The sequence below is a fragment of the Sciurus vulgaris genome, assembly GCF_902686455.1.
Source record: "Sciurus vulgaris genome assembly, chromosome: 4".
Lineage (NCBI taxonomy): Eukaryota > Metazoa > Chordata > Mammalia > Rodentia > Sciuridae > Sciurus > Sciurus vulgaris.
Genome location: NC_136464.1, coordinates 35,199,272 through 35,224,067, shown reverse-complemented (window position 1 = coordinate 35,224,067; position 24,796 = coordinate 35,199,272). Strand labels below are relative to the sequence as shown.

General features: G+C 35.9%; 1 protein-coding gene across 2 annotated transcripts in view; it reads left to right on the top strand.

Moving 5' to 3' along the window:
* LOC306660049 (cytochrome P450 2C18-like) overlaps positions 1 to 24,796 on the top strand; it is a 48,952-nt gene that overhangs the window by 7,435 nt on the left and 16,721 nt on the right. For both annotated transcript variants that reach the window (XM_079138126.1, XM_079138127.1), the window contains exons 2-5: positions 3,299 to 3,461; positions 3,625 to 3,774; positions 7,640 to 7,800; positions 9,992 to 10,168. In XM_079138126.1, coding sequence (XP_078994252.1) covers positions 3,299 to 3,461; positions 3,625 to 3,774; positions 7,640 to 7,800; positions 9,992 to 10,168 — 651 coding nt within the window. The remainder of the gene's footprint in view (positions 1 to 3,298; positions 3,462 to 3,624; positions 3,775 to 7,639; positions 7,801 to 9,991; positions 10,169 to 24,796) is intronic.

Below are 24,796 nucleotides of genomic sequence, written 5' to 3'. Positions count from 1 at the left end.
CAAAATGCCTGCAGCAGTCTATAAAGAAGCTGGGGAGCCCCAGTGAGGGTGTGCTGAGTCAGCACAGAGGCAAATTTGGTGTCCCTCAGCAGTAGGGGGGGCAGGCAGGCAGGCTCAGAGATGGCATCTGACCTTCATCTAGGGTTCAGGTGGGCTGGCTCGCTCTGTGTGATGGCATCCTGCCTCAGCTTGGGGGTCAGGCGGGCTGGCTAGCTTCCCTCAATGGTGTCCGACCTCAGCATGGGGGTCAGCGGGCGGCTAGCTCTCCTTTCCATGCTTTCTAAGGGAAACTAATTTCTAGACTTGTTGCACCAATTTGCAGTATCACCAACAATGTATAAGTGAAACTTTTCTCCCACATCCTTGCCAATAGTTATTGTTACTTGTATTCTTACTAATTGCCATTCTGACTTGAGTGAGATGAAATATCGGTGGTTTTAATTAGCATTTCTCTAATTGATAGAGATGTTGAACATTTCTTCATATATTTGTTGACCATTCTTATTTCTTCTGTGAAGTACCTGTTAAATTCCCTTGCTCATTTGTTTATTGGGTTATTTGCATTTCTGTGTTAAGTTTGTGAGTCCTTACATTTTTTAAAATAAAGCAAAGAATGTATATAAATGAGGTGAACAAGAGGGGGAAAACAGGAAAAATATTAAATGAAAATAATGAAGCTTTTTCTACTAAGGTGGTCTGAATTGTAGATAGGGAAGGGTTTTCATTCTCCATATTTATTTATTTTTTTGCTTTGAGAATCTAGATTTGAATTTTGGACTTTGTTAAGCCAAGCATTTTTGCATTCAGAACTTAGCAGCCAGACACTGTGACTGGGAGTCCCATTTTTATAGTAACTCTCAGTTTCCATTCCTCCAGTGTAGATGGGATCCCCTGAGGAATGCTGACAAACTCTAAATTCCTGTAATGGGAATGGTGCAGAGTTCTAAATTGGAAGTTAGTAGTTGGGGTTTAGTTTTGGTCATTTGCTGTTACTTATTGCCTAAAGATTAATTATACTTACAGTGAAATTAGTTCATTAAAGAAGAGATCTGCTGCATACCTTGTAATCATCAAAATTAAATTTCTCTGAAGAAGAGAACAATACTTCAGGTTAAGAAATACTTATGAGATAGACTGTGGTAAGATGGTGAAGTATGATATTCCAGTCTTCATCCCTTTTTCAACAAGAACAACAATAGGAGAAATATCTAGAAAAGAAAAACTCCAATAGACTCAGGAGTCCATCACAGCAACACCAAGATGTAAAAGATCAAAATAACTTTTCCAATGCTAAGGAGAATAATTCCATTTTACCTGCATCTTTCTGTGCTCCAGCACATTATAGCGATCATCCACCATGATCATGCAGGATTTATCCCAGATATCCAAGGGTGATTCACATGCATAAATCAATAAATGTGACACATCATATTAATGAAATGAAGGACAAGAAACATAGGAGCATTTTGATAGATGCAAGAAAAGCATTTGACATGTTTCAAAATCTTGCATGATGAAACTTTCAAAAACACATGACACAGAAGGAATTTTTCACAGAACACTAAAGGCCATGTGTGACTACCCAATATTTAACATCATGCTCCATAGTGAAAGTTGAAAGGTAACCCTATAAATAAAAGAAGAAATATCAGTAGAGTACAGGAAAGAGAAAAGCATAAGGGAGAAGGGAGGGAAAGGGGAAGCACTGGGGACTGAAGTAGAACACATTATTCCATGCTTTAAGAGTTATGTCAAAATGAGCCCTAATACTTAATTATCAAAGGAGCCCTAATATTGTTCATAACTAAAATTACCTAATAAAAATGAACAAAGAATATGAATAGATACTTTTCCAAAATCATGCAAATGGTCAACAGGTATATGAAAAGATGCTCAAAACTCTTATCATCAGGAAAATGCAATTCAAAACCACAAAGTTACAGTTTGCATTTGAAGTGTTCCCCAAAAGCTCAAGTGTGAGACAGCACAAGGAGATTTGGAGCAGAAACAATTGGGTAAATCAAATGTGATTCATATATAAAAACACAATCTTAATTAGCCTTAAAAATGGACCTCCTACTAATTACCACAACATGGATTGAGCCTGGAGGACTTTATAATGAAGGAAATGGCCACACAGAAAGACCATTAATACACAGTCTCACAAGTGGAATCTTACAAAACAAAGCAAAAAGCCTCAAACTCATAGTAATAGAGAAGAATGGTGGTTTTGGGGAGTTGGGATGTGGGAGAAAGGTGAATTTTTATTCCAAGGGTATAAAGAGATTCAGTTACAAGGTGAATAAGCACTGGGGACCTAAGGCACAACATTATGACTGCAGTAAATAATAATGCATCTCATATTGAAATTCCCTAACCTGTTTTCATACACACACATGAAAATGTTAACACTGAGAGAATGTATATGTTAATTTGCTTGGCTGTGGTAATCAATTTGCAATGTCTATATAAATCAAATTATTACATTTTACACTTTAAATATGTAACCTTTTTATTTTTCAATCATACCTCAATAAAAGCATTAATAAAACAAAAACAAAAATCCTATGGGCTAAGAAGCAGCATAAGAGAGTAATACAGGGTCCACTGGCTGATAACACAATCCTTGTGGGTTTTGCACAAAGCTGCAGCCTATACTCTGTGACTTGCTGCAAGGTGAGGGAAATTGTTCTTCCACGCTATGCTGCATGGCCTGGTGCTGCCTCCATAGTAATCAATCTCTTGCTGTGTTAGTGATATCTGTGTTCCCAACCTCTGAGTGTTAAGATCATCTGGGGTCAACATTAAAAATAGTCTTCCAGTACTTGTCATAGGCTTTCTTAGCCAAACATCTATGACACTAGCTCTGCTAATGAACCAGAAGAATTCAGCTGGGTATTGGTGCAAAGGTGATAAGCATCAGGGACCAATAAATTCTTCAAACTTCCAAAGTTGACAAAATAAAGATTCAAATTTGGGTCCTCTGTTTATTAGTCATGGTACACTGCAAGTGAGTTTGTAACTTTCTGACTTCATTTCCTTTGCCTGTAAAACAGGACAAATAAGTTCCATAAATGCATTGCTGTGAGGATGCACATCATAGACCAACCATAACTGACAGCTATTATTGCCATCACATTTATAGAAAATATTTAGAAATATTTAAATATTCCTGTGGCACAATAAAATATAACAAATATAATGAGAATAATCTGAATGACAGTTGGAATCAATCAAACATGTAGATCAAATGCTGATCTCATTCAGCTAATATTTGCATTTTATTTCCCATTTTCAGTTGTCAAAAGTCTATGGGCCTGTGTTCACCCTGTATTTGGGTACGAAGCCCACTGTGGTGTTGCATGGATACGAAGCTGTGAAGGAAGCCCTGATTGATCACGGGGAAGTATTTTCTGGAAGAGGCAGTTTCCCAGTGCCTGATAGAGCTAATAAAGGATTTGGTAAGTATGTGTGCATGTGAAATGGGAGAGCAATGGTCATGGTGATGAGAAGAAAGGAAAAGAGAAAGCCAGGTTGAGTTTGACCATAGCTGTGGCTGCCACTGGTGAACTTCCTCTACCTCGCCTGGGGTATTCCTCCTAGATTCTGCTCTCCCTCATTTAGGAGTTGTTTTAACTACTGGAAAGAGATGGAGGGAGATGAGGCGCTTCTCACTCATGACTCTGCGGAATTTTGGGATGGGGAAGAGGAGCATTGAGGACCGCATTCAAGAAGAAGCCCGCTGCCTTGTGGAGGAGTTGAGGAAAACCAAGTGTGAGTGACTCATCTTATCACTGTCCTTAACAGATTGCTCTCTTCTGTGTCTAGCAGACACGTTTCAGCAACAGCCAGACGTTAATTATGGGTGCTGTCAGTCCTCATGTGGAGGAGGGATGATTTGAAGCAGAGAGTCAGAGTCTGTGGATCTGTGCTGCCTGTGCACAGGCATGAGTGGGATGCATGATGGGTGCAAAGGTCATATAATCCTCCTCTGACCAGCTGTTTCTGTTTTCAAATCATTGCATCATGAGGACAGAAGGTTTAGTGATCCATTCCCTTAAAGAGTTAAAGAGCAGGGTTTCCCCAGGGCACATTGTGAGCTTCCTATTCCACATTTCACCACTGTCCATTGGACACAGTGGAAACATCAGCCTTAGACCCTGTGGAGCTGCAGCAAGTGAGGTGTGCTTTCACCTAACTGGACTGTGGTTGTAGAGTCGCTTTTGCTGTCTCACGACTCTCAGGGTTTCTTCCAAGACCAATGCATAGTAATTATCTTCATATATGATTTTCCATTGATTTTCATATCTCCTGAAAAGTCTTATGATAATCACTTACCTCTCCATGTCTTCTCTACTGACCCATGAAGTGTTTTCCAGTGTCTCTGATTTTCAGGTTGAAACAAGATTGCTCGGTTTTTAAATTTCTCTTCCAATTCAACAAGAAAGGAAAGACTAAAAATCAGACTTTGCCAGTGAATGATGTACATAAAGAAATTTGCAGTCTTCTCTAATTACCCTTCAACTCCATACCTAAAATAAACCTTTGTTGTGAACACTCAGGATACTGGAACACTTACAGAGCCTGGTGGAAGAGTAGATAATTTGAATGCCTTGTTCTGACCCAATGCACTACACTTCCTTTGCATCATTTTTTCATTTTTTAAAAATTTATTGTACTGTAGTTTTTATTAACACTTATCAGTTCATCTTAATGAGGATCACTATGGTATTCCCTCACATGTGTGCAGCAAATACTATTAAAATCCATCCTCTTCATCTCTCTACTTTCCTCACCACCACCACACATCCTTCCTCTATTCTATTCTCAGGTTCACATTCATTTTACCTTCCACACCTGAGAGAGATCATGCAATACTCAACTTTTTTTTTTCGACCCTTACCATCAGTTCCCCCAGTTTTTTCTTCTTTCCAGTAGGTGACAAGATTCCATTCTTTTTTTTGACTGAATGCAAATACATTGTGTATGTATAACATACTGTCTTTATCCACTCATCTGTTGATAACCACATAAATAGTGTCATAACTGTTCTGAACATGCAGGAATCTATGTGGTATGTTGATTTCATTTCTTTCATCTGTGTACCAGAGTCAGGACACCTGGATCCTATGGATCCTATGGAAGATCTGTTTATGTTTGAGGAAACTTCATTCTGTTTTCCATAATGGCCTTCCTAATGAACAATTCCACCAACAGTTATAAGGTGCCTTTTTCTGCACACCTTTCCAATATTATTATTTGTTGTTGTGTAGTGGTTGTAAGTAAGGTGTCTAATTTGTGTTTCTGTGTTTTGACTATCATAGAGTCATTCTAAGTGGGGCAAAATGATGTCTCATGGTAGTTTTGATATGCATTTCCCTGATGGCTAATGATATTTAGCATTTTAAAAATGTGTTATTGGTCAGTTCATTTCTTCTTTCGAGAGGTGCCTATTAACACATTTTTTATTTTATTACGTGGGGTCTGTTATGTTTTTCCATTCCTCGTATATTGTCGATTTTAATCTTTCATGAGATGAAAAATTGGCAAATATTATCTCCCTTTCCATAGGATGTCTCTTCAGTCTATTGACTGTTGTGTAAGAGCTTTTCAGTTTGATGTAATCTACTTCCTACTTTTCTTTTAGGGTCCTATACAAAAATATCATCACTTTTTCCATCTTGAGTTTTTTCCCCTATGTTTTCTTCTAGTTCTGTTAGGGTTTCAAGTCTTACAGTAATGTCTCTGAGCCATTCTCAGTTGAATTTTGTATGAGGTGAGAGATATGGGTCAAGCTGCAATCATCTTCATGCTCCATTTTTTGAAGATGATCTCATTTCTCCACCATAACTTTTGGTAACTTTTATAAGAATCAGTTGAGTGTGGATGCATGTCTTCCCTGCCCCTCTCCCCGGAATCTCCTCTCTCTTTCATTGCTCTATTTGCCTGTTTTTAGGCTAGTACCATGATATTTTGCTTCCTCTGGCTCTGTAGTATGTCTTGAATTCAGGCATTGTCCTGCCTCCAGCTTTGTTCCTCTGCTTACGATTGTCTTGCCTTTTGTGCTTCCACATAAATTCTAGGATTTTTTTTCTAATTCTGTGATAACTGTCTTTGGTATTATCATGGAAATTCAATGGAACCTGCAAATTGATTTGGGTAGTAGGATCCAAATACTCCAGTTGATGAGCATGGGAGGTTTTTCCATCTTTGTGTGTGTGTGTATGTGTGTGTCTTCTTCAACTTCTTTCATCAGTTTTTTTGTAATTTTCATTGTAGAGATCTTTCACTTCCACGGTTAATTAATTTTATCAAGCAAACTTTAAATCTATAGTTGTGAGTTTGGAGACTTTTATTTTCAAATGGAATTTATTGATCACCTAATTGTAATTTCCTTTTTATAGAGTCCCTCAAATAGAGCCTTGTCCTTCTTTAATTTCCCTATAAAAAGACATAATTGAATAAAATGATGGCCAGTATTAAAATCAACTAAACTATATTAATCTGTGGGTGAGTATATGATTCCGAGAAGTGTTCCAGAGGTTCACAAGGGAGTGGAATTGCTATGTAGATTAAATTTTGATGCATTTGAAAATGATGGGTGCTATTTCCTAAGGTGAGAAAATTTCCCTCAATGTCTATCCATCCCCCCTCTTTTTCTCTCTCTAATGAAGAAATAAACAGATTCCATTCATGAATTTAAACTTTGTTTTACACAGAATTTATTTAAAATAAAAATTCCTCACTTTTATTTTCATAAGTGCATGTCATTATTTATGAATGCTAACCATTTTTCCTCATAAAACATCAATGTTTTCTGTTTTTTATTTAGTTCCACAAATATACAAATTCCTACATAGTTACTCTCTATTTAGTCTTTACTCCTGTTTTATACATTAAACTTTCACCTCAAGGTTGTGGCCCAAGCCTGTAATCCCAGTGGCTCAGGGGGCTGAGGCAGAAGGATCAAGTTCAAAGCCAGCCTCAGCAACAGGGAGCTGCTAAGTACCTCACTAAGAACCTGTCTCTAAATAAAATGCAAAATAGGACTAGGAATGTGGCTCAGTGTTCAAGTGTTTCTGAGTTTAATCCCCTGGATGAAAACAAAACAAAACAAAATTCACAAAGAAAACTTTCAATGGTCACTATACATATATGTGTGTGTGTGTGTGTGTGTGTGTATAAAATATATGTATGTGTATATATGTATATATGTGTATATATAAATAAAATGAATGTTCCTAAATTTCCTTTCTTTTTGCATAATTCCTAATTATCTACAGTTTTGTTGACAAATATGATTCTGCACTGAAATTGTATTAACAGGTGTTTTTAAAGTGATCTTTTAAAATGTTTTCAAAAAATGAGGGATACTGTGTGTTAGAATGGCTTAAAAAGGCAGTGGATTTGAATGGAGCTCTATGAAAACTGCTGTTAAACTGGCTAGAAGGTAAAAGTCAATTTGACATTAACATAAAAGTGATACTGACTTTTAGCATGCTGAATATTTTTCATCTCAAGGAAACTTCTCAATAAATATTGCTTAGAGGTTCTGCAATTACCTTTCCTTGCTATCTCAAAGAGAAACACATTTTTATGTATATTTTAATGTTAACTTTTAATGTTTCCATTTCTTTAGCCTCACCCTGTGATCCCACCTTTATCTTGGGTTGTGCTCCCTGCAATGTGATCTGCTCCATTATCTTCCATAGTCGTTTTGATTATGAAGATCTGCGTTTTCTCAACTTTATGAGGAAATTAAATGAAAGCCTGGAGATTCTGAGCTCCCCGTGGATCCAGGTGAGAGAAAATCCTATCCCTTCTTCCTCAGAAAACACATATGGTCTTTATTCTGACTAAAATGGCCCAAGCAGTGAAGTGAGTCTGGACACCAAAGTCTAGCCCAGAGTTGGGCATCATGAAGTGAGTATCAGGAAAATATGACTGAGTCCTTTACTTTATGCACAGGAAAATGAATGCCCTCATTAGAGATGACACGTAAACACTTTGGATCTCTGGCCAATGCTTTTCCCAGCAACCCCCAGAGCCTAATCTTTATAAAGTACTTTGGTGTTTGCATTTGAGCAAGGTCATGGCACTCAGTGGACATTCAGGACCCTGTTGGGGACTCATCACTGACAAGGTTGCACTCCAATCACCACTTAGAAATTTCACTTTACTTGGCAGAAATAGAGTTATCTGATACTTGACAAGGTTTCCAACAATATATATTGGAGAAAAGATAGTCTTCTTAACAAATGGTTAAGAGGAAACTGCAAATGTATACATAGTAGAATGAAATTTAGCCCCTATCTCTCACCTCCTCAAAACCAAACTCAACGTGGATCAAAGACCCAGGCATTAAACCAGAGCCCTGCACTTACTAGAAGAAAATGGAGGCCTTTCTCTATCATGTTGGCTTATGAACTGACTTTCTCAATAAAACTCCTGAAGTGCAAGAAGTAAAATCAAGAACCAATAAATGGGATGGTATCAAACTAAAATCTTCACAGCAAAGGAAACCATCAAGAACATGAAGAAAGTGCTACAGAATGGAAGAAAATCTTTGCCACATGTACCTCAGACAGATTGTTAATCTCCAGGATATACAAGGAAGTCAAAAAACAAAACATCAAATAATTCAATCAATAAATGGTAAAAGGAACTAAAAGGACACTTATCCAAAGGAGGAATATGAATGTTCAACAAATATATGAAAAAAGTTCAACATCTCTAGCAATTAGAGAAATGCAAATCAATACTTCACCACCATTTCATCTCACTCCAGACAGAATGGCAATATTCAAGAATACAAGTCACAGAAGATGTTGGGGAGGATATGGGGAAAAGGGTGCACTCATATTACGTTGGTAGGACTGCAAAAGCTTACATTCACTGTGGAAAGCAGTATGGAGATACCTCAGAAAACTTGGAATGGTACCGCACTTTGACCAGTTATCCCACTTTTTGGTATATATAGAAAGGATTTGAAATCTGTATTCTACAGTGATGCAACAAGATCAATATTTATAGAAGTTCAATTCACAGTAACCAAACTATGGAGTAACCTAGGTGACTTGAAGAGATGAGGGAACAAAGAAAATATGTTATATATGCAGTCGTAAGGAAGAATGACTGTGTGGCACTTGCCAGTAAATGGATAGATCTGGAGACTTAGCATGCTAAGTAAAATAAATCAGTTTCACAAAACCAAAGATCAAATGTTTTCTCTGATATGCAACAGATAATCCAAGTTAAAGTGGGTCAGGAAAAAGAGAAAGAATAGAAAAAAGATCAGTGTAGTAGATGAAGGGGAATGAAGGAAAGGGAGAGGAGTGAAGGGCTAGAAAAAGACAGCGGATTGAATCTGTCCTAACATTCCCGTGAACACATACAAATATACTACAGTGACTCTCACCATCATGTACCACAAGTCACTAATCTAAAAAATGATAATTAAATAGCAGAAAGATTTTGACAGAATTATAAAAGCGTGGAATATAATATATTTTAATGAAGTCCTCACCACTTCCCTGTTCCCTCCCCTCTTCCCTCTCACCCTGATCTCTGCCCTGTACCCATTGAACATAATTCTCAATTATCAAGCATTGTACTCTTTCTCTGGTTACCCAAAGTCCCTTCAACTCTGTTCTCATCTTCAAATCATCAATCATGGTAAATCATGCTAATCCATATTTACAGATTTTAGGGAAATATTGATTTGAAAAAGGAGAAAGTTTATATAGTCATATTTTTATCTCTAAAGATGATGTATGAATACAGGAAAGGGTTATCATTTCTGATACTGTGATCATAGTTCTCTCCCTCAAATCTTTCTATAAGCATGGGAATTTTTAACCATGTACAGTTCTTCATGAAGGTGGAGAATATTTTTAGCTTTGTTTTAAATCTATAGTTTCTACAAAGTACTAGGAATAATATACATGTTTTTCTTACTTGTTTGTAGCTAAAATATATTTTTATTTTGTAGGTCTGCAACAATTTTCCTGTTCTCATTGACTATTTCCCAGGGAGTCATAAAAAATTCTTTAAGAATGTTGCTGATATGAAACAGTATTTTTTGGAGAAAATAATAGAACACCAAGAATCTCTGGATATGAACAGTCCTCGGGACCTCATCGACTGCTTCCTGATCAAAATGGAAGAGGTAGAATGTGAATCACAAATCTTGTTATCTGATTGCCTCTACATTTTGTATTTCATTGATTAATTCTATGGTTACTACGGCTAGTCACATGGTGAGGAAAGACATTCATGACAAACACTTTAAGCATATCTTGTCTTGAAGATCTATATGAATTATCATTGAAGAATTAAAATTGAATCATTAAATACCTAGAATACTTGAACACTGTTCTATAGACATTAATAATCTAAATGAAGAAAGACAAAATTGACACCTGAGGTGAAAAGAAAATATTCATAAACAAGTTAGAAAATATAAAATTGGAGCCATGAAATTCAAATAGAAATGATTGTACTCAATGTATGGGAGAAAGGGAAAGTACCTAATGGCCAACCTGTGTAACGGCTTCTCCGTGATCAAGATCAAATGACCAAAGCATACACAGGGGATTTTTGTAGGAACAATCCCTGTTTCCCATTCTAACACCAACAAGATGCAACAGGACTATAGAATCTGTCTTCACAGCTGCCTGCAGTGATTGATGCTCTATGGGGAATAGTAGCTGGTATGTGAGACACTGAGATTTTTCAGAACTTTCTTTGTCAGATATTTCCCTGGATACTATCATTTTCAACTAGATTCCAGAATTCCCAAAGATTTGCTTCAGACAGTTCATACTAGGTCAATCATTGTTTCTCTGGAAGGACTGACACCTGGAACTTCCTACTCCACCATCTTCAGGTCATTACTCCTGTACTATCATCTTTTTAAAATGATTTTTATTGATCCAATATAATTATTATAATATTGGGATTTATTGTACTATATTCATACAATTATACAGCACAAATTTATCAGTTTCTTTCCCCTGTGCTTCCTAATTTCTTCTTTTTCTCCTTTTCCCATTCCCTTTCTCTACTCTTCTGGTCTTTTATCCATTTTGATGAGGTCCCTTTGCCTTTCCTTTTCTGTCTAGCTGCCAGACAGGAGAGAAAACATGGGACCCTTGACTTTCTGAGTCTGACTTATCTCACTTAGCATTATGTTCTTCAGTTCCATCTGTTTCCTTGGAAATGACATTTCATTCTTTAAGACTGAGTAAAACTTCATTGTGTGTACATACCACATTATCTTTACCCACCATCTGTTGAAGGATACTTAGGTGGGTTTCATAACTTGGCTGTTGTGAACTGTACTGCTATCAATGGGCATGCTTGTATTGCTAGAGTATGTGACTGATACTTTTCAATAGATACCAAGGAGTTGGATAGCTTGGTCATTTTGTTGTTCCAATTCTACCCTTTTGAATAATTTCCATAGTGATTTTCATAGTGATTATTCTAATTTACAATCCTACCAAGTGTGTGAAAGTGTTTTTTTTCCCCTCCACATCATATCCCCATTTATTATTGTTTGTGTGCCAGATGATGAAATTCTAATTGGAGTGAGATGAAACCTCAGTGTCATTTCAATTTGAATTTCCCTAATTGTTAAAAATGCCATATATTCTTTTTTATGATTTTTTAATTGTAAACAAATGGCATACATGTTGTTTCTATGTTTGTACATGGAGTAAAGGCATACCATTTGTGTAATCATAAGTTTACATAGGATAATGTTGTTTGATTCATTCTGTTATTTTTTCCTTCCCCTGCCTCCCATCGCTCTTTTCCTTCTATACAGTCCATCCTTCCTCCATTCTTGCCACCCTCCTTAACACCAACCCTAAACCTAACCCTAACCCTAACACTAACACCTTCCTCCCCCCATTATATGTCAGAGTCCGCTTATCAGAGAGATAATTTGTCCTTTAGTTTTTTGAGATTGGCTTATCTCCCTTAGCATGATATTCCCAATTTCATCCATTTGCCTGCAAATGCCATAATTTTATCATTCTTTATGGCGAAGTAATATTCCATTGTATATATATGCCACAGTTTCTTTATCCATTCATCAGTTGAAGGACATCTAGGTTGGTTCCACAATCTGGCTATGGTGAATTGAGCAGCAATGAACATTGATGTGGCTGTATCTCTGTAGTATGCTGATTTTAAGTCCTTTGGGTATAGGCCAAGGAGTGGGATAGCTGGGTCAAATGGTGGTTCCATTCCAAGCTTTCTGAGGAATCTCCATACTGCTTTCCAGAGTGGCTGCACTAATTTGCAACCCCACCAGCAATGTATGACTGTACCTTTTTCCCCACATCCTCGCCAACACCTATTGTTGCTTATGTTCTTGATAATCGCCATTCTAATTGGGGTGAGATGAGATCTTAGGGTAGTTTTGATTTGCATTTCTCTTATTACTAGAGATGTTGAACATTTTTTCATTTATCTGTTGATTGCTTGTACATCTTCTTCTGTGAAATGTCTGTTCATTTCCTTAGCCCATTTGTTGATGGGATTATTTGTATTCTTGGTGTAGAGTTTTTTGAGTTCTTTATAGATTCTGGAAATTAGCGCTCTATCTGAAGTATGAGTGGCAAAGATATTCTCCCACTCTGTAGGCTCTCTCTTGACATTGCTGATAGTTTCCTTTGCTGAGAGAAAGGTTTTTAGTTTGAATCTATCCCAGTTGTTGATTCTTGCTTTTATTTCTTGTGCTATGGGAGTCCTGTTAAGGAAGTCTGATCCTAAGCCAACAAGTTGAAGGTTTGGACCTACTTTTTCTTATATAAGATGCAGGGTCTCTGGTCTGATTCTGAGGTCCTTGATGAATTTTGAGTTGAGTTTTGTGCAGGGTGAGAGATAGGAGTTAAGTTTCATTCTGTTGCATATGGTTTTCCAGTTTTCCCAGCACCATTTGTTGAACAGGCTTTCTTTTCTCCATTGCATATTTTTTCACCTTTGTCTAGTATGAGGAAATTGTATTTATTTAGGTTTGTGTCCGAGTCCTCTATTCTGTACCATTGATCTACCTTTCTATTTTGGTACCAATACCATGCCATTTTTATTACTACTGCTTTGTAGTAGAGTAGAAGATCTGGTATTGTGATACCCCTGCTTCTCTCTTTCTACTGAGGATTGCTTTAGCTATTCTGGGTTTCTTATTCTTCCAGATGAATTTCATAATTGCTTGCTCTATTTCTGTAAGTTACATTATTGGGATTTTAATTGGAATTGCATTGAATGTGTATAGCATTTTTGGTAGTATGGCCATTTTGACAATATTAATTCTGCCTATCCAGGAACATGGGAGATCTTTCCATCTTCTAAGGCTTTCTTTCATTTCTTTCCATAGTTTTCTGTACTTCTCATTGTAGAGGTCTTTCACCTACTTTGTAAGATTGTTTCCCAAGAATTTTATTATTTTTGAGGCTATTGTGAATGGGGTAGTTTTCCTAACTTCTCTTTCTGAAGATTCATCACTTATGTATAAAATGCATTGGATTTATGAGCATTGATCTTGCAAACTGCTACTTTACTGAATTCACTTATGATTTCTAAAAGTTTTCTGGTGGAATTTCCAGGTTCCTCCAAATATATAATCATGTCATCAGCGAATAGGGATAGTTTGAGTCTTTTTTTCCAATTCGTATCCCTTTAATTTCTTTGGTTTGTCTAATTGCTCCGGCTAGAGTCTCAAGAATGATGTTGAATAGAAGTGGTGAAAGAGGGCATCCCTGCCTTGTTCCAGTTTTTAGGGGGAATGCTTTCAGTTTTTCACCATTTAGAATGATGTTGGCCATGGGCTTAGCGTAGATGGCCTTTACAATGTTAAAGAATGTTCCAACTATCCCAAATATTTCTAGTGTTTTGAGCATGAAGGGATGCTGTATTTTATCAAATGCTTTTTCTGCATCTATCAAAATAATCATGTGATTTTTAACTTTAAGTCTGTTGATATGGTGAATGACACATTGATTTGTGGATGTTGTACCAACCTTGCATCCCTGGAATAAAACCCACTTGATCGTGGTGCACTATCTTTTTAATATATTTTTGTATGCAATTTGCTAAAATTTTGTTGAGAATTTTTGCATTGATGTTCATTAAGGATATTGGTCTGAAAGTTTTTTCCCTCCATGTGTCTCTGTCTGGTTTAGGTATCAGTGTGATATTGGCTTCATAAAATGAGTTTGGGAGGGTACCCTGCTCTTCTATTTCATGGAATACTTTGAGGAGTTTTGGAATGAGCTTTCTTTAAAGGTTTTGAGAACTCAGCTGAGAACCCTTCTGGTCCCGGACTTTTCTTTGTTGGTAGCCTTTTGATGACCTCTTCTATTTCATTGCTTGAAATTGATTTATTTAAGTTGTGTATATCCTCCTCGTTCAATTTAGGTAATTCAAGTTTCTCTAGAAACTTGTTGATGACTTCGAGGTTTTTTGTTTTGTTGGAATATAGATTTGCAAAATAGCTTCTAATTATGTTTTGTATTTCACTCTTGTCTGTTGTGATATTTCCTTGTTCATTCAGAATTTTAGTAATTTGAGTTTTCTCCCTCTTTCTCTTTGTTAGTGTGGCTAAGGGTTTATCAATTTTGTTTATTTTTTCAAAGAACCAACTATTTATTTTGTTAATTTTTCCAATTTTTCTTTTGTTTCAATTTTGTTGATTTCAGCTCTGATTTGAACTATTTCCTGTCTTCTACTACTTTTGATGTTGGTCTGCTCTTCTTTTTCTAGGGCTTTGGTCTGTAGTGTTAAGTCGTTTATTTGTTGATTTCTACTTCTTTTGTTGAATGCGTCCCATGAAATAAATCTTCCTCTAAGTACTGCTTTCATAGTGTCCCAGAGATTTTGATATGATGTGTCTTTGTTCTCGTTTGCTTCTATGATTATTTTTATTTCCCTCCTGATGTCTTCTGTTATCCATTCATCATATAATAGTGTATTATTAAATCTCCAGGTATTGGAGAATTTTCTGTTTTTTATTCTGTCATTTATTTCTAATTTCAATCCATTATGATGTGATAGAATACAAGGTAGTATCTCTATCTTCTTGTATTTGCTAACAGTAGCTTTGTGGCATAAAATATGGTCTATTTTAGAGAAGGATCCATGTGCTGCTGAGAAGAAAGTGTATTCATTCTTTGTTGGATGGTATATTCTATATAAGTCAGTTAAGTCTAAATTGTTGATTGTGTTATTGAGATCTATAGTTTCTTTATTCAATTTTTGTTTGGACAATCTATACAGCGGTGAGAGAGGTGTGTTAAAATCGCCTAGTATTATTGTGTTGTGGTCTATTTGATTTCTGGAATTGAGAAAGATTTGTTTGACGTACATGGATGAGCCAATGTTTGGGGCATAGATATTTATGATTGTTATGTCATGCTGATTTGTGCTTCACTTAAGCAGTATGTAATGTCCTTCTTTATCCCTTCTAACTAGTTTTGGCTTGAATTCCACTTTATCTGAAATGAGGATGGATACTCCAGCTTTTTTGCTGTGTCCATTTGCATGGTATATTTTTCTCCATCCTTTCATCTTTAGTCTGTGGGTATCTCTTTCTATGAGATGAATCTCTTGCAGGCAGCATATTGTTGGATCTTTCTTTTTATCCAATCTGCCAGTCTATGTCTTTTAACTGGTGAGTTCAGGCCAACATTCAGGATTATTATTGTGATATGATTTGTATTTTCAGTCATTTGACTCATTTTTGTTTTTTGACACGATTTGGTTTCTCCTTTATTTGGCTATTCCTTTAGGCTAGTTCCTCCCGTTGCTGTTTTGCATCATTGTTTTTCATCTCTTCTTCATGGAATACGTTGCTGAGAATGTCCTATATTGCCAGTTTTCTCTTTGTAAATTCCTTTAGCTTTTGAATATCATGGAAGTATCTTATTTCATCATCAAATCTGAAAGTAACTTTTGCTTGGTATAAGATTCTTGGTTGGCATCCATTTTCTTTCAGGGCTTGCTAAATATTTTTCCAGGCCCTTCTAGCTTTTAGGGTTGGATTGAAAAATCTGCTGATATTCTTATTGGTTTCCCCCTGAATGTAATTTGATTCTTTTCTCTCGCAGCCTTTAAAATTCTGTCTTTATTTTGTATGTTAGGTATTTTCATTAAATGTGCCTTGGTGTGGGTCTGTTGTAATTTTGTATATTTGGAGTCCTATAGGCCTCTTGTACTTGGTTTTCCATTTCATTCTTCAGATTTGGGAAATTTTCTGATATTATTTTATTGAATAGATTGTTCATTCCTTTGGTTTGTTTCTCTAAGCCTTCCTCAATCCCAATAATCCTTAAATTTGGCCTCTTCATGATATCCCATAATTCTTGTAGTTTCTGTTCATGATTTCTTACCATCTTTTCTGTTTGTTCAACTTTGTTTTCAGGGCTAAATATTTTGTCTTCAATGTCTGAGGTTCTGTCTTCCTGGTGTTCTATCCTGTTGGTTATGCTTTCTATGGAGTTTTTAACTTGTTTTAATGTTTCCTTCATTTCAAGGATTTGTTTGTTTGTTTGTTTTTTCAGTATCTCTAGCTCTTTATTGAAATGATCTCTTGGCTTCCTGTATGTGCTCTTTTAACTGTTCATTAGTGCGATCATTTAATGCCTGCATTTGCGCTTTCAACTCCTCCTTTGTTTTCCTGATTATTTTAATTATGTACATTCTGAACTCCCTTTCTGACATGTCTTCTGCTGTGGTGTCTTTGGGTTTTATTGATATAGTATCTAGGTTTGTTTGGGACATTTTATTCCCTTGTTTTCTCATATTGGTCAGATATCAGTGGGACTCAGAGATATTGCAGATTTCCTGTATTGGCTTATAGTGTCCCTGTAGATTTCCAGTATATCACCTCCCAGCCTTCAGTAGCGTGAAGTCTTGGAAGAACTTGATAATGCAGTGTTTCCAAAGAAAGCTGCCCCTAGCCTGCTACTGGTTCCAGGGCTTGGAGCTGGCTCTGTGTGGAAAGGCTCTTACTGGTCTGTCTGCTCTGAGAAGCTGGCCTTGGAAGGAGCCTGCTGCCAGAGGGAGCAGGGCTCCTTGGAGAAGTGTCTGGATGCCCTGCCCTGATCCCAGAGGCTGCCTGTGGGCTCGAACTCACTGCTGGCTCCGGGACTTGGACCTGGCTTTGCAGAAAGGCTCTCACTGGGCAGCCTGCTCCGAGAAGCTGGCCATGGTAGGAGCCCACCGCCGGAGCGAGCAGGGCTGCCTGGGGAAGATTCTAGCTGCCCTGCCCTGCTCTGAGAAGCCGCCCCTGTCCGGGTCTGCCGCCCGGGCCAAGCTTTACTCGGTGGGGGAGACTCACCCCGTAGCTCTATGCTAGTCCGAGTCTCTCAATACCTCCCCTTCTTGAGTTTTGGGTTCTGGAGTGACAGAAGATGCAGTCACCCTCTAGTCTGCCATCTTGGATCACACTGTGGAAGGAGCCTGCGGCCGGAAGGAGCAGGGCTGCTTGGAGAAGTCTCTGGGTGCCCTGCCCTGGTCCCAGAGGCTGCCTGAGGGCTGGAGCTCGCCGCTGGCTCTGAGACTTGGAGCTGGCTCTGTGCAGAAAGGCTCTCACTGGGCAGCCTGCTCCAATAAGCTGGCCATGAAAGGAGCCTGCCGCTGGAGGGAGCAGGGCTGCTTGGAGAAGTCCATATATTCTTTTCACATATTTGTTCAGCATTTGTATATTTTCTTCTGAGAAGTGTGTGTTTATTTGTGCAATTATTAGTTAGTTTATTGTTTTATTTTGGTGTTAAACTTTTTACGTTTTTAACATTTTTGATATTAATCTTCTTCAGAATGAGTAGCTGGGAAAGATATTTTTCCCTATTCTGTAGGTTGTCTCTTCATATTCTTTTTTATTTCCTTTGTTGTACAGAAGTTTTGTAATTTGATACCATTACATTTATTAATATTTTATTTTCTTTATTTCCTTTTAGGAGTCTTATTGTAGAATCAATGCCTACACCTAAGAGTTAGAGTGTTCCCCTTCTGTTTTATTCCAGCAATTGCAGTGTTTCTGGTCTAATTTTTAGCTCTTTGATACACTTTGTGTTGACCTATGAGTAGGATGAAAGAGAGGAATCTAGTTTCATTCATTTACATATGGATATCTATTTTTCTCAGCACCACTTGTTAAACAAAACAAAGCTGCCTTTTCTCTAATGTATGTGTTTGGCACCTTTGTCAAGGATCAGATCACTGAATCCATGTGGGATTCTCTTGATGATTTGTTTTCCATTAGTCTACATGACAGAACAATGTAGTCTCTGTTGCCAGAGCACTATAGCAAAATTTGATCTTAAGTATTGTGATATCTCTAGCATTGTTCTTATCAATTCATATTGCTTAAGCTACTCTAGGTCTTTTATTTTTCTTAGTGAATTTTAGGACATTTTCTTCCAGTTCCTTGAAGAATGTCATTGTTATCTTGATTGGGATTTCACTGAATGTATAGATTGCTGTAGTAATATGGTCATTTTGATAATGTTAATTCTGACTACTTAGTAATATGGGAAGTTTCCTTCTTCTAAGGTCTTCTTCATTTTCTTTTCTCAATATTCTGTAATTTTAATTATAGAGATTTTCCTCCTCTTTAGTTAGATTCATTCCTAGGATATTTGAATTTGGGTTTCTTTGTTTATTTCCAGTTATTGTGAATGGAATTTTATCTCTGATTTGTTTTACAATAGATTTATTTTTGTTCTGCTGAAGTTTTTTGGGTCTTACAAATACAGAATCATATCATTTGCAAAGAGTGATAATTGGACTTCTCTCTTTCCTATTTATATCACATTTATTTCTTTTTCTTGCCTAATTGCTCTGTCTACAATATCAAATACTTTATTGAGTAGAAGTAGAGACAATGGACATCCTTGTCTTTTTCCTGAGTGTAGGAAAAAATATTGTCAATCATTTAACATTCACTATGTGTTGAATTGGAATGTGTTATGTACAGCTCTCATGATATTTAGAGAAGTTCTTTCTGTCCTTTCTTTGGTACTTTTAAAATGAATAGATGCTAGATTTTGCCACAGCGTTTTTCTGCACTATTGAGATTATCATGTGATTATTATTTATTGATTCAATTTGTGTAATGAGTTATGTTTATTGATTTATAGGTGTTGAACCATTCTTGCATCCCTGGAATGAAACAAACTTGTTCTCATGTACAAATTTGTATTGTTCTTTTAAGAAGTATTATCTTATTGTGGTTTCAAACATGATTTGCCAATATTTTACTAAGAATTTTGGCATTTATGTTCATCAGGGTTATTGGATCTTAGTTTTCTTTCCATGGTGTGTTCTTATCTATTTGGGGGATCATGGTGGTATGGGTTTTATAAAATGGATTGGGAGTTATCCCTCTCCCCCAACACTTTTATTTCATGCAACATTCTGAGAAATAGCTGCACTAATTCTTCTTTAAAGATCTGGTTGAGTTCAGTGGAGAACCCATCTGGTCTTTGGGTTTTGTTTTCTGGAAGGCTTTATGTTACTACTTCAATCTCATTGTATACAATTGCTATGATTAAGTTTTTTTATATCCTGTTGTTTCAATTTTTGTAGTTCATATCTGGGTATAAATTTGTCCATTTCTTCTAGATTTTATAATTTATTGGAATATGATATTTCAATGTAGTCCTTAATAATCCTCTGGATTTCAGAGATTTCTCTGTCATTGCTCATTTTTCATTTCTAATTTTATTACTTTCTGTCTTCTCTGTTTTGCTTCATTTGGCTAACATTTATCAGTCTTGTTACTCTTTTCAAAGAATCAAGTATTTTTCATAGTTTCTTTGTAGTTTTAAAATTTTATTTTAATTTCATTTTGCATCTTCATTATTTCCCTCTTTATTTAGTATTCAGGATTGGATTTTAATTGTCTACTGCCTGAAGATGCATTATTAGGTTATTTGTGATCTTTTTGATTTTTAATGTATTAGTTCATAGTTTATAAACTCTCATCTTAGAACTGCTTTCCTAGTGTTTCTAAGATTCTTGTATATTACATCTCTATTATATTTTGAGTCAAGGAATTTTAAATTAGTCCCATCATTCTCTCAATTATGAGTTCATCATTTGAGATTCGATTATTGAATCTCCATGTCCACATGTAATTTCTGTGGTTGTTTTCTTGCTAATTTCATTCCATGATAACCTGATAGATTAGATGGAAGGGATTACATGAATTTAAGAAGAATATTTGCTAAGACTTACTATTGTGTTTTTTATAATATGGGCAATTAGAGATCGCTCCATGAGCGGCTAAGAAAAAGTTGAATTTAGCTGTTGTTTAATGAAATATTCTATGAATGTCTTTTAGTCCATTTAATTTATAATATTTTTATGTCTGAAGGGTCTTTAGTGATTTTATGTGTAAATGACCTATCTTATGGGGAGTGAGATGTGTTGAAATTACCCAATATTGTTGTATTGTGCCCTATTTGGATCTTTAAGTTGAATAGTACCTGCTTTATGTAATTAGTGCACTGATGTTTGAGGTATAAACACTATCCTCACCTTTTCAGTGAATTATTTTTCAGTATGGTTTGCCTGCTTTTTTCTTCCCCTTCATTTTCATGGAATATTTTTTTCCATCCTTTCAATTTTAGCCTACATATGTCTTTGCCTTTAAGTTGAGTCTCTTGAAAACAGTATATAGTTGGGTCCTATTTTGAAATCCAATCTGTTATTCTATGTCTATTATTGTTAGAGTTTATTTACACTCATCTTTGTTAGTCAGCTTCTTTATTTCTGGCATCAAAAGACCTGACAATAACAAGATAGAAGACAAAATGCTTATTTTGACTCATGGTTTCAGAGGGACAATCCATGGTAGGAGGACTCAGTAGCTCTGGGCCCAAGATAAACAGAACATCTTGGCAGAAAAGCATAGTGGATGCAACCAGCTCAGGGCATGGCAAGCAGGAGGCCTAGATACCTCTGCTCACCAAGGACAAAATATAAGTCTCAATGGTACACTCCCAGTGACCTCCTTTCTTCAGCCTTACCTTACCTGCCCATAGGTGCTGCCCAGTTAACCCACATCAGTGACTAATGAACTGGTTGTTTTATACCTCTCATTTTTGAATCATTCCATCTTCGAAAATTCTTTCATTGTCTCATATATGATCTTTTGGGGAATCCCTCAGTTTAAATCAAAACATTTCACAACCGCCCCCCCCCCCCCCAAATCTTCATGGATTCCTTTAGTTTCTTCTCATTTGAAAGTCTTACTATTTCTCTTCAATTCAGAAGGCTAGCTTTTCCTGATATGGTAATCCTGATTAGCAATTATTTTCTGTCAGGTCTTGGAAGACACCATTTCAATTCCTCCTCTCTTTTACATTCTCAGCTGAGAAATCAGGAGTAAGTCTGCCTAGAGTACCTCTCAATGTGGCATGATATTATGTTTTAGACTTTTAAAATTCTTCTTTTCTGTATGACAGGCATTGAAATGTGATGAGTCCTGGAGAAGTTCTTTTTTGATCATGTTTGTTTGGATTCTGATTGTGTCCTATCTGTAGCCCCTCTCACTCCATAGGTATGGAAATTTCTCTGAAATATCTCACTGAAGAGTTTATTCATTCCTTTAGATTTAATCTCAGTTCTCTCTTTAATTCAATGATTCTTAAGATTGGTCTCTTAGAGTTGTCCCAGATTTCTTTAACTTGTGATCACGATTATTTATTTTTTAAATTTATTGTTGTCTGAATTTTAGAGTTCATACACCTTGTCTTGAATCTCTGAAATTCTGTCTTCTATGTGGTCTAATTTATTGATGAGATTTTTTTAAAAATAAATTTTAGTTGTCAATGGATCTTTTATTTATTTGTATGCAGGGCTGAGTATTGAACCCAGGGCCTCATGCATGCCAGGCAAGTGCTCTACCACTGAGTCACAGCCCTAGCCCCTATTGGTGAGACGTTTAACTGAATATTAGATTTACTTACTTTTTCTTTTTCAGGATTTCTGTATATTCTTTTTTCAAAATCTCTAGCTGCTCTTTGGAATGTGCTTTCATTTCTTATATTTTCTCTCACCTTTCTTTACTTATATCTTCATTTAGTTCATTGATCATTTTAGCCATTAAAGTTTTCTTTGACACTTCATCTGCATCTACATTGGTAGATTCAGCTATTGGTGAGTTATATATATTTTGTAGATGTCTGGTTGACCTGTTTACTCATGTTATCTTGGGTCCTCTTTTGTTGGTCTGTTGAGATGGATTCTTCTTCCTCTTTTAAGTGAGGTTCCTTTGTAAGTAGTTACATTTCAATAATGTGCTTCTGACTTAGTTTCAACACATCCAATTAGCATGTTATAATTTTTAATTTAATCATTGCAACCACTTTGAAAGGAAAGAGTAGCCACTTATGTAATGGAAATTTAAGAGCAAACTATATATCAACCTAATGTTCACAGAAGTTATTATTACTGACCACTACACCTCTATTGACCAAAGAGTATTGATTTGCAATAGGCAGGGAAAATTAAGATTTAATATTACATTAAATTTTATTGAAAGAGGGATAAAATGTGCAAGTAATAAATAAAGAAGTAGAATATATAAGGGAAAAAGGAAGAGTGTGGTCCGGAAATGGAGACACAAGTTAAAATGATTGAAATATAAAAGATGAAGGACATGGGAAAGAAATGCACACCAAAGAGAAGAAAAGTACATTAAGAGATGATCCAAATAATTGACAAAATACATAAAATGAGAGATAATTCTGCCACAACACAAAATTTGGGCAGACAGTAAGAAACAGTTTTTGTCAAGTAGTTGATATAATATCTGATCTATTGAAAAAATATTTTTCTTTCTCATGTTTTTGAAATAGAGAACTTTTCCTCCAGTGTTTTTATTCCAAAATCTTCTGAGATGAAGATCATCTTGTCCATTTTATTTTAGCATCCCCTTTGTGCCCAGGCTGAGTCACAGCTTGGGCTCTTGCCATCCCAGTGAATAGTATAGCATAAGTGCAAAGCCTGTGTACCAATACCCAGTATTATATGTAAGTGACAAAAGGGGGAAAAATACTGCAGTTTGAAAGAAAAAGGTAAACTTCAGGGATTTCTAGTTTGACACTTAAGAAGTTCAGTTTTTTTTTTTTTTTTTAGACTTCCTGGTTTCCCTACTTTAACTGTCTCCACTAGGGGATACTAGGGATATTTTCAATTCTAGCTTAGCTTGCTGTTGTTGAGCTATGTGTAAATGTATGTGTATGTATACACACACACACACACACACACGTATGAACATTCTCTATATATGTATGTGTATATATATATGTATAAACATACACGTACATACATACACACTGTATGAACATGCTATGATGAGTCCTGTATATACATGAACATTGTAGTATGGATCATATGCGGACATAGCATAATTTGGTAGATTTTGTACTCCAGTAATTCATCATGTCCTCCCCTCTTTTCTCCCTCTGGATCCTCTTACTCTATTGTTTTCCATTCTGCTTCTTTTATCTCTCTACACTCTACATATAAGCAAAACATGGACCTTCTGACTTTATGAGTCAGAATATTTTTAGCATAATGTCCTCCAGTTTCATCCATTAACCAACAAGTGACACAATTTCATTCTTCTTTATGGTATAAAGAAACTTTATTATGTATATTTATCACATATTCATTATCAATTTGTCTATTGAAGACATCTAGGTTGATTCTATAACTTGGTAATTGTGAATTGTACTGCTATAAACATGGGTATTCTTGATGGTTGACATACTAACTGGAGTGTAATATTTCAATATAACTTTGATTTGCATTTCTCCATCACCAGGGATGCTGAGCATTTTTATTATATATTTGTAGGCCATTTACATTTCTTCTTTTGAGGAATGTCTGCTTAGTTTATTTGCCCAATTCCTGATTATGTTATCTGTTTGTTTGGTGTTAAGGATATTTTTAGTTCTTTATAAATTCTTTTATTAATCCCCTGTCAGTAGAGCACCTGGAATAGATATTTTCCAAATTTTTTTCTTTTCATGCTCTTGTTTTTTTTTTTTTGTTGTTGTAAAGAATGTTTTTAATTTGAAGCCATCCCATTGATTAATTCTTGATTTTGTTACTTGAGTTTTAGATATGTTATTCAGGAAGTCAGTACCTGTTTCAATATATTCGAATCCTGACTTTATGTTTTCTTGTAGCTGTTGCAGAATTTCTGATCTAATGCCTCTCACATTGATCCACTTTGAGTTTACTTTTGTGGAGGGTGAGTGACAATAATCAAGTTTTAATCTTCTACATATCAATATCCAATTTTCTGAGCTTCCTTGGCTAAAAATAGTATCTTTTCTCCCACATATGTTTTTGGCAGTTCTGTCAAGTACCAGATGATTGTATCTATGTGGATTTGTCTCTATTTTGTTGGATTTTATGCCTTCTTATTGCCATAGGATGCTATTTTTATTACTAATGCTCTGTAGTATGATTTGTAGTATGCATTGTGTTGCTTCCAGAATTATTCTTATTGCTCATTATTGCTTTGGATGTTCTGAGTCTTGTTACTTTTAGGACTGATTTTCCTAGTTCTGTGAAGATTACCATTTGTATCTTGATAAAGATTGCATTAAACCTATATCTCATTTTTTGTAATATCATCATTTAAATAATGTTAATTCTGCCTGTCCAAAAATATGGGTAGTTTTTCCATCTTCTATTGTTCTCTTCAATTACTTTCTTTAGCATTATAAGATTTTCAGTGTAGAGATCTGCACTTCCTTGTTTAGAT